Raw genomic sequence first — 21,208 nt, 5'->3', positions numbered from 1 at the left:
CACGCAACATGCAATTAATTAGATGATCTTAATGACCTGATAAATGAAGTCACATCGTTTAATGCATTAACTTCATCAGTAATCTTCATCCCAGAGATCTTTGATGAAAAGGCTTATTGTTTTATGGGCTGTTCCTGCTTTCCAAACAAAGGAGAATGAAGGAGATCTTTGTGTATTCCCATGGCTTTGGCCTTCTAAGCAAGAACACATGTGTTCCCGTAATACAGTTAATAAGCAGTGCAGCGCTATTCCTCAAGAGGCCAGATGTGACATGCAAATAGCAAACATGCTCAGCAGCTCTACTGAATGCTCAAATGAATCAACAACAGAAAGTTGTTTCAGCCTCAGTAAGATTTTGCCGCTCTCACAGTCAAGCAGTACATCCTTGCGGTACTTTTCTACAAAGGAAAAATGCGGTAAATGCGCCCACATTGGAACTGAGAAAAAGGCTTCACATTTCGTTGATTTCATATCAGTTTTCACACTCTATTTTCTGTTTTTGACTTCAGTTGAGCCAAATTCATCTGTCACAGATCATAGTCTAAATTACCCGATGTTGATGTCTAGTTATTGTGTTATGGTATGTCTGCTTTATCAGAGTAGGTAATCAGTGCTGTACATTTTATGCATATGTTTTCTGTATCTTGACAGGTCCAGCTACACAATAAGGTGGAGCAGGAAGTTGTGGATGTGTGCCTTGGCTTGCAGCATCTCCATGGCTCTGCTGCTTCAGTACAGAGTCCAGACCATAGGCGTCCTGCCTCCCTCAGTGAGATTCATCAGGAGGGTTTTACTGGTAGGTGTATTCCCAATAGCTTATGGTCTATCCCGAGTTGGGCTTTTGATTTTGGAAGGCCTGCGAGACATTTTGCCTGCTGTAAAACTGAAGGAAGCAAAGCGTGCCAGATAGAAATGACCAGCATATTGTGTTTTTGATGATGGTCCTGGCATCCTCTTGACAGCTTTTCTCAGAAAGACTCCAGCATCTGGTTGGACATTCATACTGGTCTTAGCTGGTCTTTTCAGCTTGTAAAGTACATATATTTTGGAGAAGGCCCTATGTTTTGTTTGTTGTCTTAATATGCTTGTGGAAAAATGACAAAAAAGACTTTGAAAAAGAATTGGCACATTTGAATTTTAGACATGTGGCATTTAATACAATTTATTTTTATGATTTATTTTATTGTTTTTTTTTTTAATTATTATTGTATTTGCTGTACTACAATTCTGACACAATTTTTTGGCCAAAACTCTAAGTTTGAGCATTGCTGTGAAACACAGAACTTTAAACTTTGGTCTAGTTTTTGTACAATTTGTATTTCTGAGTTTTAGAATTTAAAATAGTCAACATTTTACAATTATTATTATTATTTTTTGTATAATTGTAATTTTATTATTTGAATATTTACAGAGCATTTTAGGAATGTAATTAAAATTTAAATCCTCCACAAAAAATACATAAAGAAAAAAAATATAAATTTTATCAAAACACAAAATTCAAATCTTTTTGTAATGTTTTTCTAGCTCAGCATAAAACTAAACACAATTTTAGTCATGATAGTTAAGCTAAATATAGTGTAATATGTAGTACAATGCAAAAGTTTGCGGGTGAGATTCTCTGTTAAGAAATAACCGTAAATTAGCATTAAAATGTAAATTAATTATGGATTTAAAAAGTATGAATGTAATGAGATACAATACTCTTCAAAAGTATAGAGTCAGTAATGCTCACACAGGCTGCATTTATTTGATCAAAATGCAGTAAAAAATGAAATGATGAAATATTACAATTTAAAAAGGATTTAAAATTCTTTGTTTTTGCTGAATACAAGTATTAATTTCTTCTTCAAAAAAAATAAAATAAAATCAAACTCGCCGCAAAGTTTTGAATGGTAGTGTAAAGGAACCCAATGCTAGTGAAAGATGACATTGTATAACCCTGCACACAAGCAGTCTGTATAATTCCAGCCACTATCCATTTTTAACCAGTGCACAGAAAAAATTGTTTATATGTGCATGCCATTTAGCATTACAGATGTGTCCAGGGGAGAATGTGCTCAGACCAGTGAGCCCCGTCCACTCCCTTCCTCGTTTCCCTATACCCATCATTTACACTACGCACTATTTCTGACATCAGCTGTTCCGACGAGCTCAAAAGAGCAGTGTTTGCGCAGTCACTGGGCACCCACCGTGGCAAGCGGCCACCCCACGCATGTCTCTCACACTCCAGAATCTTTTCCATTCCAGCCGCTTTTCCTTCAGATGCTTGAGACGGAGTCAAGAAGCTGTCAGACAGTGCAGGGCTCCTTTAGTCAACACCTGAAGTGAAAATCCATGAGGGCAGTCCACACTAATTGCCTTAGACTGCTCGTGATTTTTCTAAGAGATGTGGAAGGCAGACAGAAGCCACAGATATTTCAGTCGTCTGATTCTGACGAAAAAGAAACGGCTATGTGTTTCGAGTGAAGAATAACTGAGAGATGTTTAACATCAGCAAGCCAAACTAAAAGCGTTATTCATTCTGACCTTGATCAATCAGGAAGAATAAGAGAAATTAAACAGAAATGTTATGACGTTCACTTCTTGTTCGGTTTTTAAAATTTAAAAGCACATTAACAGGTTAAAAGTCTCTCAGTGAACCCAGATTATAAGAACGAGCAAGACTTTGCTCATGTGATATGTGTTTTAAAGTAAACAATTAATATTATATGACTGGATATGCTCTCATGTCTCTTTTTTTTTTTTTTTCACAGCAAAATGTTGTTCTTTTTTAGAAACATTAAAGTTTTTGGTATGTTTCACCATCTCCTAAAATCCCTTAGTAGACTACAACAAGTTAAAGATATAGAATTATAAAATTAATGTGTATAGCATTGATCTTCGATGAGCAGCACCATTCAAAAGTTTGAGGTCTGTACATTTTTTTTTTTTTTAACGTGTTGGAAAGAAGTCTTTATCTGGAGGATTTATCTGATTAAAAAAAAGTGATATTGTGAAATATTATTAACATTTATTTTGTTATTTTTCTATTTTAATATATTTTAAAATGTAATTTATTTTTGTGGTGATGAAGCAAATTTTTCAGTAGCCATTACTCCAGTTTGGTACTTTTGGAAACAGTTTACAATAGGTCCCATTTCATGCATTAACTAACATTAACTAACAATGAGTAATATTTGTTGCAATATTCATTAATCCTTCTTAGTGTTACTTATAAAAATTCAACTGTTCATTGTTCGTGTTTGCTTAGGTCCATTAAATAATATTAACTGATACATTTGGTTTTAATAATGTATTAGTGAATGTTGAAAATAACTAAGTAAGATTAACAAATGTTTCCAAAGTATTTTTCATGTTAACTAATGATAACAAATAGAAAGTGTTACCAACATTTCCTATTGCCATCAATGTTGTTTGAGTTTATATTGAAATCTTAGACTTGATTGCAAGACACTTAATCAAAGTATCCTTTTGCTTTCCATTTAATTGCATTGCTGTCTAGGAGAAGTAACTGTGATGTAATTATAAACAGATCTCCTTTTTCCTGCGGGTTTACAGCATACCCAGAGGAGGATGAATCCTGTAGCAGAGCCTTATCTCTGGAGCAGCCCAGCAGACACTGCAGCATGGAGCACAGCAGCATCAGCCTCCACAACCATCTGCACAACAACAAGCTCAATCAGCCGAGGTGAGGATCAGCAGTCTGTCAGTGTAAGCGTCACCATATATGACCAGGAAGATCATAATACTGTATAGGGCTTTTCACACCAAGCTTAACCCCGGGCAATGCTGGGTAGATTACTTACAAAATATAATCCGTTACTGATTACAGATTACATGATAAAAATTGTAGTTTTAGGTAATGTATTCAGACCACTTTTTAGATTACTTTAAGATTACTTCTTATCTAACTTACCATTCATACGTTTCATAATTATTCGCAAGCATTTTTAAATGTAATATAATCAGTTTACAAGTACTTAATTTTTTTTAATCTGATTACGAAAATCGAATATACATGTAATCAGTTACTAACTAGCACTGATACCGGTTTATTGTTGTTCCAAACCCAGCTTTTAACCCCAGGTAAAGGAACGTAATTTAGATGAGCACTTTTTACCTGCGTTTTAAAGCCCTGCTCCAGTTAGCGCCGCTTTTGTGGCGTTAACCACTCATTGCGGTGCCAAACTTGTACAGTGTGAAATGATGCTTAGCATCAAGACACCCAATCACGTGCCTCATATTCACATGCTTTGGACAGTCACGGAGACAAAGTGTGAGATATAAACGGTTGTTTCAGCATTTGAGGAAAAAAAAGTCAGCTGGGAACTGCGTCAGCTGGAGTGAAGAAGAGACTGTTTCATTCCTGCCTTTATAGTCCGAAAGGTCAAATTCAGTTGAGATTAATTGTTAACCCCAAGGATAGTATGAAACATGAAGCAAGGATTCATATACTGTACAGTAAATTCCCACTGCTTTTGTGAGAAAAGTGATGCCCGTGTAGGGATAGTTTACCCAAAATGAAAATTCTGTCATTAATTACTCACCTTCATGTCATTCCAAACCTGTAAGACCTCCATTCATCTTCGGAACACAAATTAAGATATTTTTGATGGAATCCAAGAGCTTTCTGACCCTCCATAGACAGCAATGCAACTGAAATGTTCCCAGACCCAGTAAGGATTTCTGTGAAATAGTCCATGTGACATCAGTGGTTCAACCGCAGATTTATGAAGCTAGGAGAATACTTTTTTTAAACAAAAAAAACGACTTTATTCAACAATTCTTCTACTTGGCGTCACCCTAGGGCACCATTCCGGAGAGTACCACGCTGCATGTGTAAACAAGACTCAGCGCATGCAGTGTTCTACGTCAGCAGCATCACATGCATGCGTTGTTTACATGCAGAAGTACTCTCAATAATGGCGGTAGACGTGATTTTGAGGAGAACAATTGTTGAATATAGGCATTATTTTTGTTTTCTTTGCACACAAAAAGTATTCTTGCAGCTTCGTAAAATTACGATTGAACCACTGATGTCACATGGACTATTTTAACAAAGTCCTTGCTACGTTTCTGGGCCTGGGAACATTTGAGTTGCATTGCTGTCTATGCAGGGTCAGAAAGCTCTTAGATTTCTTAAAAAATATCTTTCTTTGTGTTCCGAAGATTAACGAAGGTCTTGCGGGTTTGGAACTACATGAGGGTGAGTAATTAATGACAGAATTTTCATTTTTGGGTGAACTATCCCTTTAAGTGCACTGTTTTGTATTGAGATGGTAGTGAACTTTAGTTTCAAATGTCAAATTTATTTATTTTTCTCATATTGACCTGATACAGAATGTCGCGTAATATACATTTTAGCAAACATACAGAATGGAAACATCTAGTTTGCTTCTTTGATACATATGGGAGCAATTTTATGTGAGTCTAATTGGCTATTTGTCACTGACTGAAGGACTCCATCTGCAGTGCATATATGTGCGTCAACCACAGCAGTTAGCAACATGTGCTTATGATGTGAAACATTAAAACAGCACAGCCCATGCAATGGGAGCAAATCGTCCCTGCCCTGAGAACGAAGACATTATGAAGTGTGGCAACACGTGTTTCTTCAGTAGAAAAATATTATTATTATGCATTCGCATGGGTCTTTTTACAGCAGGCAGTTAACCCATGACCCGTTCTCTCAGTGTTACTGTTGCGCTGTCACGCAAATATGTGCCGATTGTGTAGGGACTTGATCTGATCTGGATGTCTTGCATTAGGATGTTTGTGCAATCTTATACCATATGGACAATTCAGAGATCATAGGGATTTTTTTGCGATTTGTGGTCACTGTTGTGGTCACTAAAATTTGGTTCTTAGGAATGGCTGTAATGATTCTTCTCATTATTTCATTTTTTTTTTTTTTTTATTATTGCTGTTGTTAAAGAAGTGTATTGTTATGCTGTCACTCACCACAAACAGGCAATGTTTGTTTCTCAACGTTTGCTTATCCAGACGTGTCCGGAAAAGAAACACATGCCATGACTCGCTTTGTGTAAACAACAATTACTCTTGAGGTGATGTGACAAAAAAACAGCGCAGCAAGCTCCGTGGCTGTAAACAGGAAATGTGTTTTATCAAATAACAAAACATATCACCAGAACCTACTTAACACTTCACGCACACTCTCGGTTGCCAGCCATCCTACGCTTGACTGTGTGACAGAAACACTGAAGGCTTGGGTTTGTGGTCCCACAACAGAAAGCTCGATTTTAATGATATTCTACATTTTATAACTAAATTGTCTTTCCTAACTCCTGTCATCAGAACCTGATCCCATTGCAAAATTTGTTGTATTTGGCAGAAAGCAAGCATTTAGTAGACTTTGCTTACTGAGTATTGTTGTTATTTCAAAACCCTGTTATGAAATGTGAGATTTTGAGTGATCTGTGGTTCATTTTTGTGTAAATGTGCGTGAATGCTGATGGACTTTCTTTTAAAGCAGTTATCAGATGTTATCATTTAGTCTTTTATCAGTTATTAGCCATTATATTAAAAGAATCATTCTATTTGATATATGCTTACATTAGAATGTATGAGACATGCCTTGTGGCGATTTTATTATTTATATGCATGCAGTTTTATCATACTAAATAGGACTTTTTTGTACTTTTAAAAATTCGTATATCATGTCACCATTTAAAATGAACTATTGAAAACTAAAAAATTTATATTCTACCATGCAGCAAGATTATGTAAAATAAAATATTTATTTTATTTAGCAAGAACACATTAAATTGACAGTTAAAAAGATTTCTGTTTCAAACAAATGCTGTTCTTTTGATCTTTTTATTAATTGAAGAATCCTGAAAAAAGTTTTTGCAAATATATTAAGCATCACATCTGTTTTCAACATTCTGATAATAATAAGAAATGTTAATAAGACATCGGAGTAATGGCTGCTGAAAATTCAACTTACAGCTTAAAATACTTTATATTCAAATAGAAAACGGTAGTATTTTTTTCTGCAGTATTAGTGTTTTCACTGTATTTTTAATCAAATAATATTTAAAGCTTATTTATGACGTATGAAAGCTTCTTTCAAGAAGTCACCCTATATTTAACCCTTTTTTAACATTAAATCTTGATGTTTATAAACGTGAAAATGCTTATGGACCATTAAATCTTAAATGTAACCTAAAATATTGATGTTCATAAATCTAAAAATGCTCATGGACGAGTATTAAATCTAAATCTAAAAATGATCATTGGCAAGTTGGCAATATATTTTTCCTGCCCAATTCACTTAAACATTTATTGTGTCCCTGCTGTTTTTAAATAAGTATGATGACTTAATGATGCATTAAGGTGCTTTTGGTGCTCCTTTAGTAGTCAAAGCAATCATTGGTAGTAGTAATAACTTTTCTTTCACCTGTGAGTTTAAAAGGAGGACTGTTGGATCCATAAAATGTTTTCCAAGATGAAAGTTCCTGCCCTGTAAAGTTGAGTCATTTCATTCACTTATTTAATGAGCTCTTCAAACATGACAGGATACCTTACCCAAACGTCTTTAAGCAGCTCTCTTTCACTGCAGTGTGCTGGCTGAAAATAACACACTGTCAACCAAGAGGAAGATCAGTGTGATGGGTAAATTGGGATTTTTAAACGCTGCATGAAAGATTCCTCTCATTCCAGCCTAAGGGTGCGTACGGGCAGCTGGCTGCGATTAGTGTGTATAGAGAGGCTCGCTGTGAAAATATGAAGAGTGGAGCTGTTTTCTGAGTTTTGTGCTGACAGCCGCTCTATTGGGACACAGCCCTCTGCTCCACACACATGGCAGCGCTGCAGGGCTCTCACACACACACACACACACAGCACTTATCTGCCTCACTTATACTCTGAAGCCCTGTGATAGGACACAGCACTACCAGGCACAAGATGGATTTTGTGTTCTTTTCGCCAGTTTTAAAATTTTACCCACCCCACAATTTGAGTATAAAGAAAACCAAATTAAACGGTCCTGGTCCTGTACACATGTACAAAACAATGTCAAAATCTTTAAATGAATAAGAGCAGTAAAATAATAAATTAGATAGATAAAACATAAAAAATTAAAAACTTAAATGTAATAAAATCAACTAAAACAAAAAAAAATTACAAGATTACAAAATAACAGTATTAACATTAACATAAACAAAATAACATAATGAAATGTAATGAAATAAAACAAAAATCCAAAATATAAACATTAACGTAAACAAAATAGCATTATAATGTAATGAAACAAAACAAAAATGCAAAATATAAACATTAACGTCAACAAAATAGCATTATAATGTAATGAAATATAATGAAACAAATTAAATAATAACTTAATTATTACACATCACTGGAAAGACCCCATTATATAGGTCTACCTAACAAAAATACCTTTAACAAATAGAAATATTTCTCCTGAAATGTGTCAATTTTATATAAAATCACTATATAAAAATTATATATTATTATATTTATATTATATTATAGTTCTATAAATGTTAAAAAAAAAAAAAGTGCAGATGTAAAATTATATTTTTGGAGTACCACAACTCATCAACAGTGTCATGTCATTTATATTATCAAAGTTGTGCATATATTGTATATTGAATGTGTAATGAAATCTTGTAGCTGTTCCATATTGTCTCTTTTAAAGCTTGAATGAATGAATGCTTTTCTCAGTTTACTGTAGGGTATCTATACCATAGCACAATGTTTAAATTAGATGAGATGATCAAATTTAGTGGAAGAATTGTCCCAATTTTAAAGACAACTATTTTTCTCTGAGTATCTAATAATGACTGGTTAGTTTTCACTGGGATGTAGCTCTGTTTAAGCAGATATGAGTTATTTTGACAAAATCATCTCCAATGCTGATGAATAACACAAAAGGGCTGAACACCCTCGGGCCTCTCTGTAAGGGACCACATCATTTAAATGAACACAGTGCTCCACATAAAGTGCATCATGATGCTTCATTGCTGGCTTTCTGTGAGTCCCTCTGAGTTACAGCCTGTGCTGGGCTCTCAAGAGGAATGAATAGTAACATTCTTTCATCGGTTACTGATCTCTACGTAGTTGGAGTAATATATTATTCATAACCACAACTTTTAAGTACAGTTTGTATGTGAACTGTTTTTGTTGTTGTTGTTGTTGTTGTGTGAGGCAGTCTTTTGAGTTTTTTTTTTTTTTTTTCCCTGAGGAATCTTGGCTGAATTTGACATGCACTAGAATGAATAGAATAGAATAGAATAGAATAGAATAGAATAGAATAGAATAGAATTGAATAGAATAGAATAGAATAGAATGTAGAAAAATTTAAATAATAAAATAAATAGAAAAGAATTTGAATTTTTATAAGATATATATTCTTGATATAATATCTATAAATCTATAAATATGGATGATCTAATTCTCTAAATAAATAAATGGTTGTAAAATATTCTTATAAAATATATATAAAATTTATATATATATACATACAGTGCCCTGCACTAATATTGGCAAATATGAGCAAAGGCGGCTGTGAAAATAAATCTGCATTGTTTATACTTTTGATCTTTCATTCAAAATATTCACAAAATTTTAAACTTTCATTGAAGTAAAACAATTGAAAGTGGGGAGAAATTCTCATGATGAAATCTTTTTTTTTTTTCTCCAATCTTGGCCACAATTATTGGCACCCCTAGAAATTCTTATGAGTAAAATATCTCTGAAGTATATTCCCATTCATATTTACATTTTTTTTAGCACACCAGGGTGACTAGGAGCATGCGTTTGTCCAGCCATGACTTCCTGTTCCACAGGATTATGAATATGAGGAACACAAAGGCCAAATTCCCTTAATTATCCATCACAACGAGTAAAACCATGTAGTTCTGATGTGCATACGATTGTTGAGCTTCACAAAATAGAAAGTGGCTGTAAGAAAAGAGCTAAAGCATTGAACATCCACATTTCCACCATCAGGGAAATAATTAAGAGGTTCCAATTAACTAAAGATGTTACAAATCTGCCTGGAAGAGGATGTGTGTCTATGAGGAGGAGAGTTTGAGTGGCCAAAGACTCTCCAAGGATCACAGCTGGAGAATTGTAGAGATTAGTTGAATCTTGGGGTCAGAAACCTAAAAAATATATTTATCAAACAGCACCTATATCACCACATGTTGTTTGGGAGGGTTTCAAGAAAAATTCTCCTCACTCATCCAAAAACAAACTCCAGCATATTCAGTTATCAGACACTACTGGAACTTCAAATGTGACTGGCTTCTATGGTCAGATGAAACTAAAAATGAGCTTTTTGGCAGCAAACCCACCAGATGAGTTCAGTACAAACAGGGATAAAAAAGTACCCCATGTCCACGGTTAAATATACTGCTGGATCTTTAATGTTGAAGGCCTGTTTTCTGCCAGAGGTCCTGAACATCTTGTTCAGATGCATGGCATCATGGATTCTGTCCAATAACAACAGATAAAAATATCTAAACCTGACTGACTCTGTTAGAAATCTTAGAATGGGCCGTGTTTGGATCTTCCACCAGGACAACAATCCAAAACAAACATCAAAATAAACACAAAAATGGGTCACTGAGCACAAAATAAATCTTTTACCATAACTGTCCCAGTCCTCTGACCTGAACCCTACAGAATATGAGTGGGGTGAACTGAAGAGAAGAATCTGTGATTCTGAAGGATCTGGAGTGATTCTGTATGAAGGAATGGTCTCTGATCTCCTATCAAGTGTTCTCCAAACTCTTCAGGCATTATAGGAGAAAACTCAGAGCTGTCATCTTGGGAAAAGGACGTTGTAATAATTTATTTCACAATGAGACCCCCCCCCCCCACACACACACACTCACTTTCAATTGCTTTACTTCAATGATAGCTTAAAAGTTTGTGAATTTTTTTGAATGAAAGATCAAAAGTTTAAACAATGCAGATTTATTTTCACAGCCGCCTTTGCTCATATTTACCAAGTGTGCCAATATTAGTGGAGGGCACTGTATGCATATATATACACTTTATACCAGTATATTTCATATACTTAAATATATTTAATCCATAAATACTGAAAAAAATAATTGAATTCATGTAACCTTGAATCCTGTAAGTAAATAACTTTATAAATTGTTGTAGAGCATTAAAGGCCATTAAATAAATAATTTAAGGGAAGTTTAGTGCATGATTATGGACATGAATGCATGAATTTAAAAGCAGCTGCTGGGTTATTTCAGACTTTCTCCACTGGTTTGTGGAATCAACCTGGTCAGTGGTACCAATGAGGTCCAGTCTGTCTCTGACAAACACAGCTCCTTTCCAAACCCACATCAAAAACTCAACCAGATGTTTCATGAAGTACCAATAAATCACCACGGTAAGAAAGCTATTCTGTATTACCTTCATTAATGTTAAAAAAAAATGGTGCAAGGCATTCTTCACTCTGCTGTTTTATACTCCCAATATTTCCGCAAACTGACAACTTGTTGGCACTAATGCTGGAATATGCATTAACTTTACAAAACGCAGCAGCGTTAGTCAGCAAAGTAAGTCTGGGACAAATACCTCCTTCAACTGATTTTACAGCCTGTTTCAGGAAGGCCTTCATTTACGGGAACACAGAGCATTTCATGAAGAGGCTCATTGTTGCTGTTAAAGATTTATAGTTGCATTTGCTTGTTTCCCATTGTCTACGTGGTTAGTTTATAATAACAAGTGGTAATGATTTAAATCTGGCTCTGTTAAATCAGTGTTCGACGACAGCTCGAAAACCACTAAATTAGATAATTTAATCAGATCCATGTGCATGTTAACTGGGTCTCAGCAGGAAAAAAGATGATTAGACCCGTTTGTAAACAAAATGTGAATTTTTTTGGATGCTCCATAAATCCTTTAATTAAATATTGAGGTGATTTAATTTTAAAAAGATGTTTTTTATTGGGGGAATATAAACTAATATGAAGTATCAAACAGCAATAAAATGTCTTTAGCTAATTCTGTACTTTCTGTGTCTGTGTCTAGTTTTTCAGGCCACTTTTAATCGAGTTGAGCAGATTTCCAGCAATGGAAGAGATGATCTACATAATTTTGACCAAAATGGATTTCCTTTTACGTGTATGAACTCCTCTGGTAAGTGTCAGTTTATGTCAGCTCTTTGCCTCTATCTCTGGTTCAATTCTGCCAACTCTTTCTTTGTTGGCAGGCTACAGCCTGTCCCAGGACATACAGTCAGTTAGTGGGAATTGCCCCCCTCCCTGTCCTGTTCCAGTTGGGATCTATGAGCGCTGCCTCAGTCAGATCTGCTCTCTGTAGATTGAGACACACCTTTGGCCCACTGCACCTGAGAGCAGCAGCGCAGGAATGACATGAAAGCATGGGCCTTTGAGGAAGTGCAGCTCTGAATGAAGGCTCTTTAAAGAGAACTGTGTGAAGCAACGTCCTCTGAAAGATTCCTGGAGCAGCACGTCAGAGAAAGATCAGAGAAACTCCTCAGATCGGGCACTGATGATGATGATGTTGCAGCCTTATGTTTTGATGTTAAATAGACACTGTAATTTTCTCTTTGTTTTGTTGTTGATGAGAGATGCTGTTTACATTGAGTTGGTAACATGAAATTTCTTTGTTTTGTTGTATTTTTAAGCATTTTATTCTATCTCATATGTGACCCTGAACCACAAAACCAGTCATGAGGGTCAATTTTTTTTATTATTAAAATGATAAATAAGCATGTGCATAATAATAATAATAATAAGCTTTCCGTTGATGTATAATTTGTTAGAATAGAACAATATTTGGTCGAGATACAACTTTTGGAAAATCTGCAAAAAAATCAAAATATTGACAAAATTGCCTTTTAAAGTTGTCCAAATGAAGTTCTTAGCAATGCATATTACTAAACAAACAAACAAACAAAAGTTTTTGATATATTTACGGTAAGAAATACAAAATATCTTCATGGAACATGATCTTTACTTAATCTCCGAATGATTTTTGGCATAAAAGAAAAATCGATAATTTTGACCCATACAATGTATTGTTGGCTATTGCTGCAGAAATACCCTGTGCTACTTAAGACTGGTTTTGTGGTCCAGGGTCACATATATGTGATGTCAGTATCACATCATATGATGTACCATTTTGCATTCTTTCTCAATTAAATTAGAGAAAATCTAAGAAAAAAGAGCATCCCGCTGTTTTTATCTATCTATCTATCTATCTGTCTGTCTGTCTGTCTGTCTGTCTGTCTATCTGTCTGTCTGTCTAGCTGTCTGTCTGTCTGTCTGTCTGTCTGTCTGTCTGTCTGTGTCTGTCTGTGTCTGTCTGTCTGTCCAGGTTTTTCCAGGTGTTTGACCTTGAAATGATCGTCTGCAGGCTAAACGAAGAAACTACCACAAGAAGAATGCTGCCATCATGTGGTTAAGTCGAATACAACGCCTGAAAATTCTGTCCCTTTTTTTTTCTGATCCAACGGTAGTTTAGGTTTACTTATTGCTAAAAACCAGCTCTTGTTATTATATTATTGCTTAAGTTGTTTGTCAGCGTACGGTATTTAAAATGATTAATATCTTTACTTGCTCACTGTGTGCTTTAAAACCGGCTAAGCGCGATTTTATGTAAAGTTGCTATGAAACAACAAAGATTACGAAAAGCACTAGCCTATACCAGTAAAAACATAAATTTCATCGCCGTGAACAAGTAAATGCCACCTCTTTTAAAGAGGTAAATAATATACAAAAATGTAGGCTATTTGTAAAGTGATATATACTCATAATTTACATAGTACGCCTGTTGTTGTTATGCGAGCGTCTTTGTGGACTTTTATCTAACTTTTGCGTTAACTGGAACGTCGTTTCAAAATGCTGTTGAAATTAGCATCCTCCTATATAGACTAGTTATATGTAAAATTAATATAACGTTACAATTTTAAAAGTCGCCCCTCCCTAAAATTCTAAGGGGCTCAGACCCCACAGTATGAAAGACGGAGGTCTGCCTCGCCAGGTAAGTTTCTTTCCCTCGCTGTATTCACTCGCACACTTTCCCTCTGCATCACACACACAGGAAGCAGAATTTCCACATTCCAGCCGGTGTGTTGATCAGATTCAGGACACACCCAGCGCGCGCACACACACACACACACACACACACACACACACAGACTGTACAGTGGAGAGCGATGGGACTGCTGCTCTAAGCGCTTCTGAATGAATGACAGCTCCACCAACAGCTCACAATAATGACACGTGAAGGTAAGCGGCACTTCTAACACTTTACTGTTGCTCCGGTACGATTGCACACATTGTATGAATTTTAGTAAAAGTAAAAAAAACAACTTTGTAGGCTGCATGAAGAGAGTTGTTTCAGCCAATAGTTTATGAATAATACATGTCTTGACCGTTTCTGCTTTGCAGTCGTAATCGGCTTGTGTTTTGTATTGATTTATTGTTGTTTTATGACGTTAAGCAGTATTGTGAATTTGCGCTCGAGTAAAATAAAAGATCCGCTATCTGAGAGGAAACTGCTGGAACTGGGTGTAACAGTGCACATTGTTCTGCCATGAGATCATGTAGGATAGGTTTGATCATACCCATCGCTTTAAATCATTAGAAAACTTTTATTTAGTATGCATATCATATATAACATACCCCCTTTCCTTACTGTTTAGTTGGAACAAACCTTGCTCCAATTGTACCTTTAACCTCAAAGAATTGATCTTCCTTGCACAATATAGGCTATGGATAACTCAATCAGCCAAAATGACACTCATGGTCTAAAAAAAAAAGTTTCTTTATTCCACAGATCTCATTTTTATGGGCCCTAATGTTTAGTCATTTATATTTTCAGGACTAGTCCAGTTACATCTACAAATAATAAACGATTGAATCCCTCAGCTCCTCTCTCCTCACAAAGACAGGAATTGTTTTATTAATAATTAGTTTAAAAAAGGACACAGTCATGGCCAAAAGGGTCTAGTTGTTTGTTTGGGTCAAGGTTTCTGTGATGGTCCAGTGTAGGCTTACGGGGTAGAAAATATCATTAGCTCACTAGCCTATCAAACAATAGAAGTTGATGAAAATTTTCCATCGTGATTGGAAAAACAAACCAGTGTGCATGTAAGAGAGATCAAAATGTAGGTGATTGTTTTGTTAGGGCTTGCTTGCTGAACTTAAGCCAGTATTGTTTCTCTCCAATGGTATTAGGCTACTTAAAATAAAGAATTTAAAGCACATTAGGACTTAATGCGGGTGTGGACATCAAATCTCAAAACGGTGATACTCCATAACCTATCATTACTTCATTACAAGGTTCATTTGTAATAGTCTAGATTCATGATGTTCGTCACTGGTGCAGATGACACAGAAAATCTTTAGGCCGGTGTTGGGTAAACAAATAGCAGTTGATGATATCTGAACTAAAATGAGTGTTTCAGCAGTATTGAATGCAAGGTTGGATTGGCCTGGTTCCTCATCCCTCATTCCTGATGTGGATAGTCTGTGTTGTCAGGGGGTTTGCACATTCCACTCCCATTGTTTACATCAGGAAAGTCTGATGCCAGGCCTATACTTGCGGGGGAACGAAAACATGTACAGTCCTCTGCACAGCAGAGGAAAAGATATTGGAGCAAAGTTCTCTTCAAGACAACAGAAGAAGAATTCGCTTTTAGCAATAGTTTTTTTAAGGATATATTGTTGTACATGCAGGCAGCGATCACTGTCACTAATCTGTGCATATATTTATGTTTTCATAGCTTCAGAAATTGTATTACACATGAACAGCAAAGCACTTATTGTTACTCGGCCATCAAAGGATGTGAGTGATAGCCTATATTTGTTCAGTTCCCAACCAACCGTGAGCTGCATGGTTGCCAGATAAGATGTTTCTCTGTGAAGTGTGGACTCCTGATCCCCGACTCCCCTCTTCACCATGCCAACTCCCACACAAATGACAACAGTGCCCAAGCCCGAGCCATGTTGCTATGCTGCTCAACCTGAGCGAGCAGATCCCTGGAGGTCAAGCTAGAACATAACAGAAAGAGAGAGGATGTAATAAGAGCGCATGTGATATTTCACTCTTAAGATGTAGAATCAGATAGAAGTCATTTGTTGGTTGACTGTTTGTTTTAGTGGTCTGACTTGTCAGCATCTTTTATCGTCTTTGATATACATTGAAACGTTCAATATTATTGACCGTATCAATATAATTGACAACCTTTTGAGTCCTCCACCCTAAACCTCACTACCGTTTAAACATTTGTGTTATATATTTATTGTATATTTACAAGATAGATCACCCATTTCCTTATGATGAAATAAAAGCCAGTAAACAAAAAGATGAATATATTATAACAAATTAGATATTACTTCTATAATATATATTATAAATTATATACATATTATTATATGATTTATATATCACTTAATTCATAATTATAAATATCATTTATATTTTTCTAAAAATATATAATAATTATATTACAATACTTTATAAAAATAGCTGTCCCACTACAAACAAAATAAAATTTAAAAATGATTCGATAATATTTAAAAATGAAAATAAAATTACTGAAAATAATTGAATGAACCAGGATTTCCCACAGAAAAATGTGAATGTGATGTTAAGTAAATGTGATGGCACACATAATACAATAAAATCATCTTATTAGTTCAGTATTTTTATGAGGATTTGTAAACATTAGTACTTTTGTTTTTGTGTTTTTGTTACAGGACTCGTCTTTTTATGCTGGTTTTGGATTCTCCAAATGCTGCATGCGACTGATGGAAGCGCAAAGGAATGCGAGTGTCCATCTGCCAGCATTTTGTCTCACTTTCCATCTCAGGTACCCAATGACACTTGCTGCTTGAACTACTCAGGATCCACATTCAATCAGGTTCCCTGGGCGGCTTTTTTGTCGCAAACACACCTGCAGGTTTTGGACCTGAGTAACTGTAACATCAGTCACATTGATCACAGTGATGCTGTCAGTTCATTGAGGGAGCTGTATCTTGGCCAGAACAGACTGACATCTCTGCCAGATGACTTCCTTGCTAAAGCCTATAGTTTGGAAGTGCTTGATCTGGGATTGAATCATCTAAAGAATCTGCCCGAGCAGTTTCTGCAGAGCTCGGACAAACTGCGAGCGTTGATCCTAGGATGGAACCAGCTGAGCGCTCTGCCTCATTCAGTGCTTAAGCCTTCGCTAGAGCGTCTGGAGCTCATCGGAAACCCCTGGGCTTGCACATGCTCGCTGTTGGAGGGCCTTCAAGGCGGTCCACACATCAACTCCAGCAGCCTTGAGGACCTTGTAGGTAATCTGACCTGTGCTGCTCCTCAGAATCTCGCAGGACGGACTGTTTGGTCCTTGCAGACAAGTGACGTGTGCCATTTGGCCAACCTGACCGCTCTCTTCATCCTGCTTCCCCTGTTCCTCCTCCTCAGTTTGGTGCTCTGCTGGTGCTGTGGGAGGAAGAAGAGGAGGAAAGACAGCTCATCGTTCAGCCCAACTCGCAAAAGATCCAACAACTCCCATTGCAACGGACGGTGGCCACATGCCAAGCTGCCAACCGGGGAGTCAGTAGTGTCTGTAGACGGTGGAAAGGAGGTCATACTGAAGAACCAGCTGATGCTTCAGCCCTCATCCAACTTGTTGGGCAGCACTCGGGATATTTATGAGGAGGTGGAGATCAAACTGGGCTCTGTGGACTCTCTGGCCCCTCCGCCGTCCACTTGCTCCACAGAAGGGACTGCGGGAAAGCAGGACCTGGACACGGTGAGTGTGAGTGAAGTGATGAAGGACTCAGCCAATCGGGAGAAAGCGTACCTGACCCAGTCTACTGAATACTACAGCCTGGTTCCCGGGATTGAAATCGAGGACTCCGATCATGGAGAGTATGAGAGTGTGGACCTCTCGTGACGGTAAAGGAAATGGTGCGTTTGACTGACATACTCAGAGATGCTAGCAAGTACACTGGAGTTTTGGGAAGTCTGAAGGTGAAGACACATTTACCGTTTTCTTGGTGAAATTTCATGGGCGAATCCAGTCATTCCGATAAGAATCTGCAAAGAAGAAGAGGAGTTTTGTGTGAAGGTGATACCGACTGCTCATGTTGATCACAACTTGCCTCGCTGACCAACACAAAGCAGTTTTTTGCACACAAAAGTTTGCTGAAATGTTGCTAATGTGACGGCACCTTCAGTAAGGATGTTTCCCCTTTGGTTGCAAATGTTGCTGTTAAAGGAAGTCACTGTGCCGTGTGAAGCCATTACTTTTGCATACAACGTGAATGAATTACTGTACTGATAAAGTGTCAAATGGAGCTGTTTGCAGACTCCGTCTGTTGCCAAGATAAGCTATCATATAGCTGTCGCCTGGATATTTTCATTATATTGAGATGTTTATATCTTCGTCCTTTACTGTAATTTAGATGGGAAGTTTTATTATTGTAATATTACTTTGTGTTTCACATTCAGTTATAGTGTTTAGAGTCGATGTAAAATGTATTTGGTGTCACATACAGCTTACATATTATCATGAAGAGGAAAAGTAACAGTAGGAGAGCAAGAGAACATTAAACAGAACCACAGTTCAGCCTCTGGTCTTTATCTTGAGTTATCAAATCTGCTCAAATTTGATGTATGATGGACTAACATTTCTCTCCTACACAGAATTTTGGAGGGTTACTGTTTATGTAACTATGTGAATGTTGAAAACAGTGATTATTTTAGTCGATAGTATCTAGCCTGTTTCAACAGATGGCCACAGCTGATGTAATCATTATTTTGGCTTTGTTAATAATTAATGTATTTTTAGTGAGTTAAAAACTTGTATAATCAAATAAACAGAAACGGCTATACTGAAATGAAGGGGCTTTCAGATAAGATCAGACTGACTTTAACACAAGCAGATTTCATTGGAAAGCCTAAATAAAGCAGGAGCGGTTGTGCGCACCATTCAGAACAAGTAACACTCAACTTTTACCTAGAAAATGACTAGGTAATGACTGTCTTTTCGCTAATTGAAATCAAGCTGAAATTAAATCAAAAATTAAAACATTAAAAACTTAAATGAAAATGAGAGATGTTGCCTTGGCATAATGAAATAAAATAGGTTTAAGCTGAAGTACTAATGACTAAAACTGAAATAAAAATAAATTAAAACTAAACGGTAATATTAAAAAAACTAATAAAGATGACAGAAGTACATGAAACATCAACTAAAATGAAAATGAAAACTAATAATAATAATTCAAAATAAATACTATAACAGTATATAAGTAATAATACTATCCATGTCTATATGACATAACGACAGAACAAACCTAGTACAATTTCTAAGGTCAGCAGCAACAAGGTCAGAAAAGAGTGATGGTCAAACAACACTGAACAAAATACAGTTTTTGTAATCTTGGGTGCATACGAGTTACACTGGACTTTCTGTATGAATTTATTATGATAACTTGACATCAAACAATCCTGAAAATGAGAAATTATATTTCATTGTTGGCTTCAAATAAATGCTTTTTCACATAATTGTTGTTTTGCATGGTTTTTGAGACAGATTTTTAACTCTTTCAGTGTTAGCTAATTGGACCACAGGTTCTAATCATTGGTTGTTTAACTGAAATTGTGAAAACATTTATAAAAAAATTAATTACACTCAATCCTAAGGGACCAAGTATGAAATGAATATAGCCCTTCCAGAGTCTCACACTGGCCTTCACAAGATCTGCTTCTGTGTCCCCATAATGACCCAGCCCATTCATTAGCGGCTGAAATCACTCAGCAGTAATAGAAAGCTAGCTCTGATTTCCTCCTGTGTGGGAGTTTGTAATTATAGCATTGGGTTACTCCGTCCAGTTAAACCTGCAGCGCTGTAATGGCCTCACAGGCGTCTCTACCTGCCCTGCTGTGGGACAGAGTGTTATATTTTGGGCTCTGTGAGCACTTTACAGTTGTGAAATTTCTATTTTTAAAGCGTGCCTGAACAGACACAATTATAACTGAGAACAGAAGCTTATTCTTTTAGAACAATCGAGTTATTTAAGCCATCACTGCATTTATGGACATGCCCCCTAATTCATAGCATATAAATAATTGTCAAAGTTTTGCAGTTTTTAGCAAAGACATTAATTTAGTGATTACTAGAAAGGGTTTGCTAAAACAAAAATGTAAAATAGTTTCCTGAATAACCACTTCAAGCCCCTCAACAGAGATTTTTATAATAAAAAGTTTTTGAACGATAATTTGTTAAAGTGATTATATATTATTGTTTTTAAAGATGCATTTGTAAATTTTTAAATAAATTATATATATATATATATATATATATATATTTGACTATTGTCTTGAGGCGTTTTACACGTATAATACACTGTAAAAAGTGATGTTGACTTAACTTAAAAAAATTGAGGAAACCCGTTGCCTTAAAATTAAGTACATAATTAAAAAAATAAGTTAATTGAATTGTCAAGTTCACTTAACTTTTTTTTTTTAAATTATGTACTTAACTTTAAAAAAATTGAGGAAACCCGTTGCCTTAAAATTATTAAGTACATAATTTTTTCAAAAAAGTTAAGTGAACTTGACAATTCAATTAACTTATTTTTTAAATTATCATTTACTTAAAAATTTTAAGGCAACGGGTTTCCTAAATTTTTTAAGTTAAGTCAACTTTCACTTTTTACAGTGTAGATATCTAGAAAATGTTATCATGATCCTTCTTACCTATTGAATTCAGCTGGAAAACAGGATATGTAAACAATGCCTCAAGGGGAAGTCTGGGTTTTGAAAAAATGTGATCAAGCGTTTGCTTTATCTAACAAGGGAGGGAAGGGGTGTTCTGCTTGTATGAAGTGAATTGAAGTGTTGTGATGGCCTCCTAAACTGGAGTAACTCCGTATTTTCTTTTCCTTATAGTCTACTGCCCCCTAATGTTTGCTGAAAATCTGTAGATAGATAGAAATTATTGTAGATGGATATATTCTGTATAACAGCAGTGTGAGCAAATGATCTCTTTTCCCTTAATTAGGTTGTTTGTTTGGATATAAAGCATCACTGGTTTTAAAATAACTTGTTTTGGGTGTTTTTAATCGATGAGCAGTTCACATGAGAATGGTTTTATAATGGTGACATGAAAGAGGATTTATAACACAAAATATGTTTGCACTTCATATCATCTACTATTATAATTACT

The 21,208-nt window shown here is 35.8% G+C and overlaps 2 protein-coding genes across 2 annotated transcripts in view; both read left to right on the top strand.

Annotated features, from left to right (window-relative positions):
* The window catches only part of LOC131522959 (zinc finger protein GLIS1), a 35,841-nt gene extending 22,688 nt beyond the window's left edge, over positions 1 to 13,153 (top strand). The window contains exons 6-10 of the mRNA XM_058748864.1: positions 652 to 796; positions 3,559 to 3,688; positions 11,259 to 11,398; positions 12,043 to 12,150; positions 12,224 to 13,153. Of these exons, the coding sequence (XP_058604847.1) occupies positions 652 to 796; positions 3,559 to 3,688; positions 11,259 to 11,398; positions 12,043 to 12,150; positions 12,224 to 12,333 (633 nt within the window). The 3' untranslated portion in view covers positions 12,334 to 13,153. The remainder of the gene's footprint in view (positions 1 to 651; positions 797 to 3,558; positions 3,689 to 11,258; positions 11,399 to 12,042; positions 12,151 to 12,223) is intronic.
* Positions 13,154 to 14,080: 927 nt separating this feature from the next.
* On the top strand, positions 14,081 to 19,535 carry si:ch211-106k21.5 (leucine-rich repeat-containing protein 26). Its single transcript, XM_058748903.1, has 2 exons — positions 14,081 to 14,267; positions 16,743 to 19,535. Exons 1-2 carry the CDS (start codon positions 14,255 to 14,257, stop codon positions 17,927 to 17,929), a joined length of 1,200 nt encoding a protein of 399 aa, XP_058604886.1. The 5' UTR covers positions 14,081 to 14,254; the 3' UTR covers positions 17,930 to 19,535.
* The last annotated feature ends 1,673 nt before the right edge of the window (positions 19,536 to 21,208 follow it).

Source organism: Onychostoma macrolepis, chromosome 02, assembly GCF_012432095.1.
Source record: "Onychostoma macrolepis isolate SWU-2019 chromosome 02, ASM1243209v1, whole genome shotgun sequence".
Lineage (NCBI taxonomy): Eukaryota > Metazoa > Chordata > Actinopteri > Cypriniformes > Cyprinidae > Onychostoma > Onychostoma macrolepis.
The sequence above is the reverse complement of the archived record's forward strand: the minus strand, read 5'-3'. Positions and strand labels throughout refer to the sequence as shown.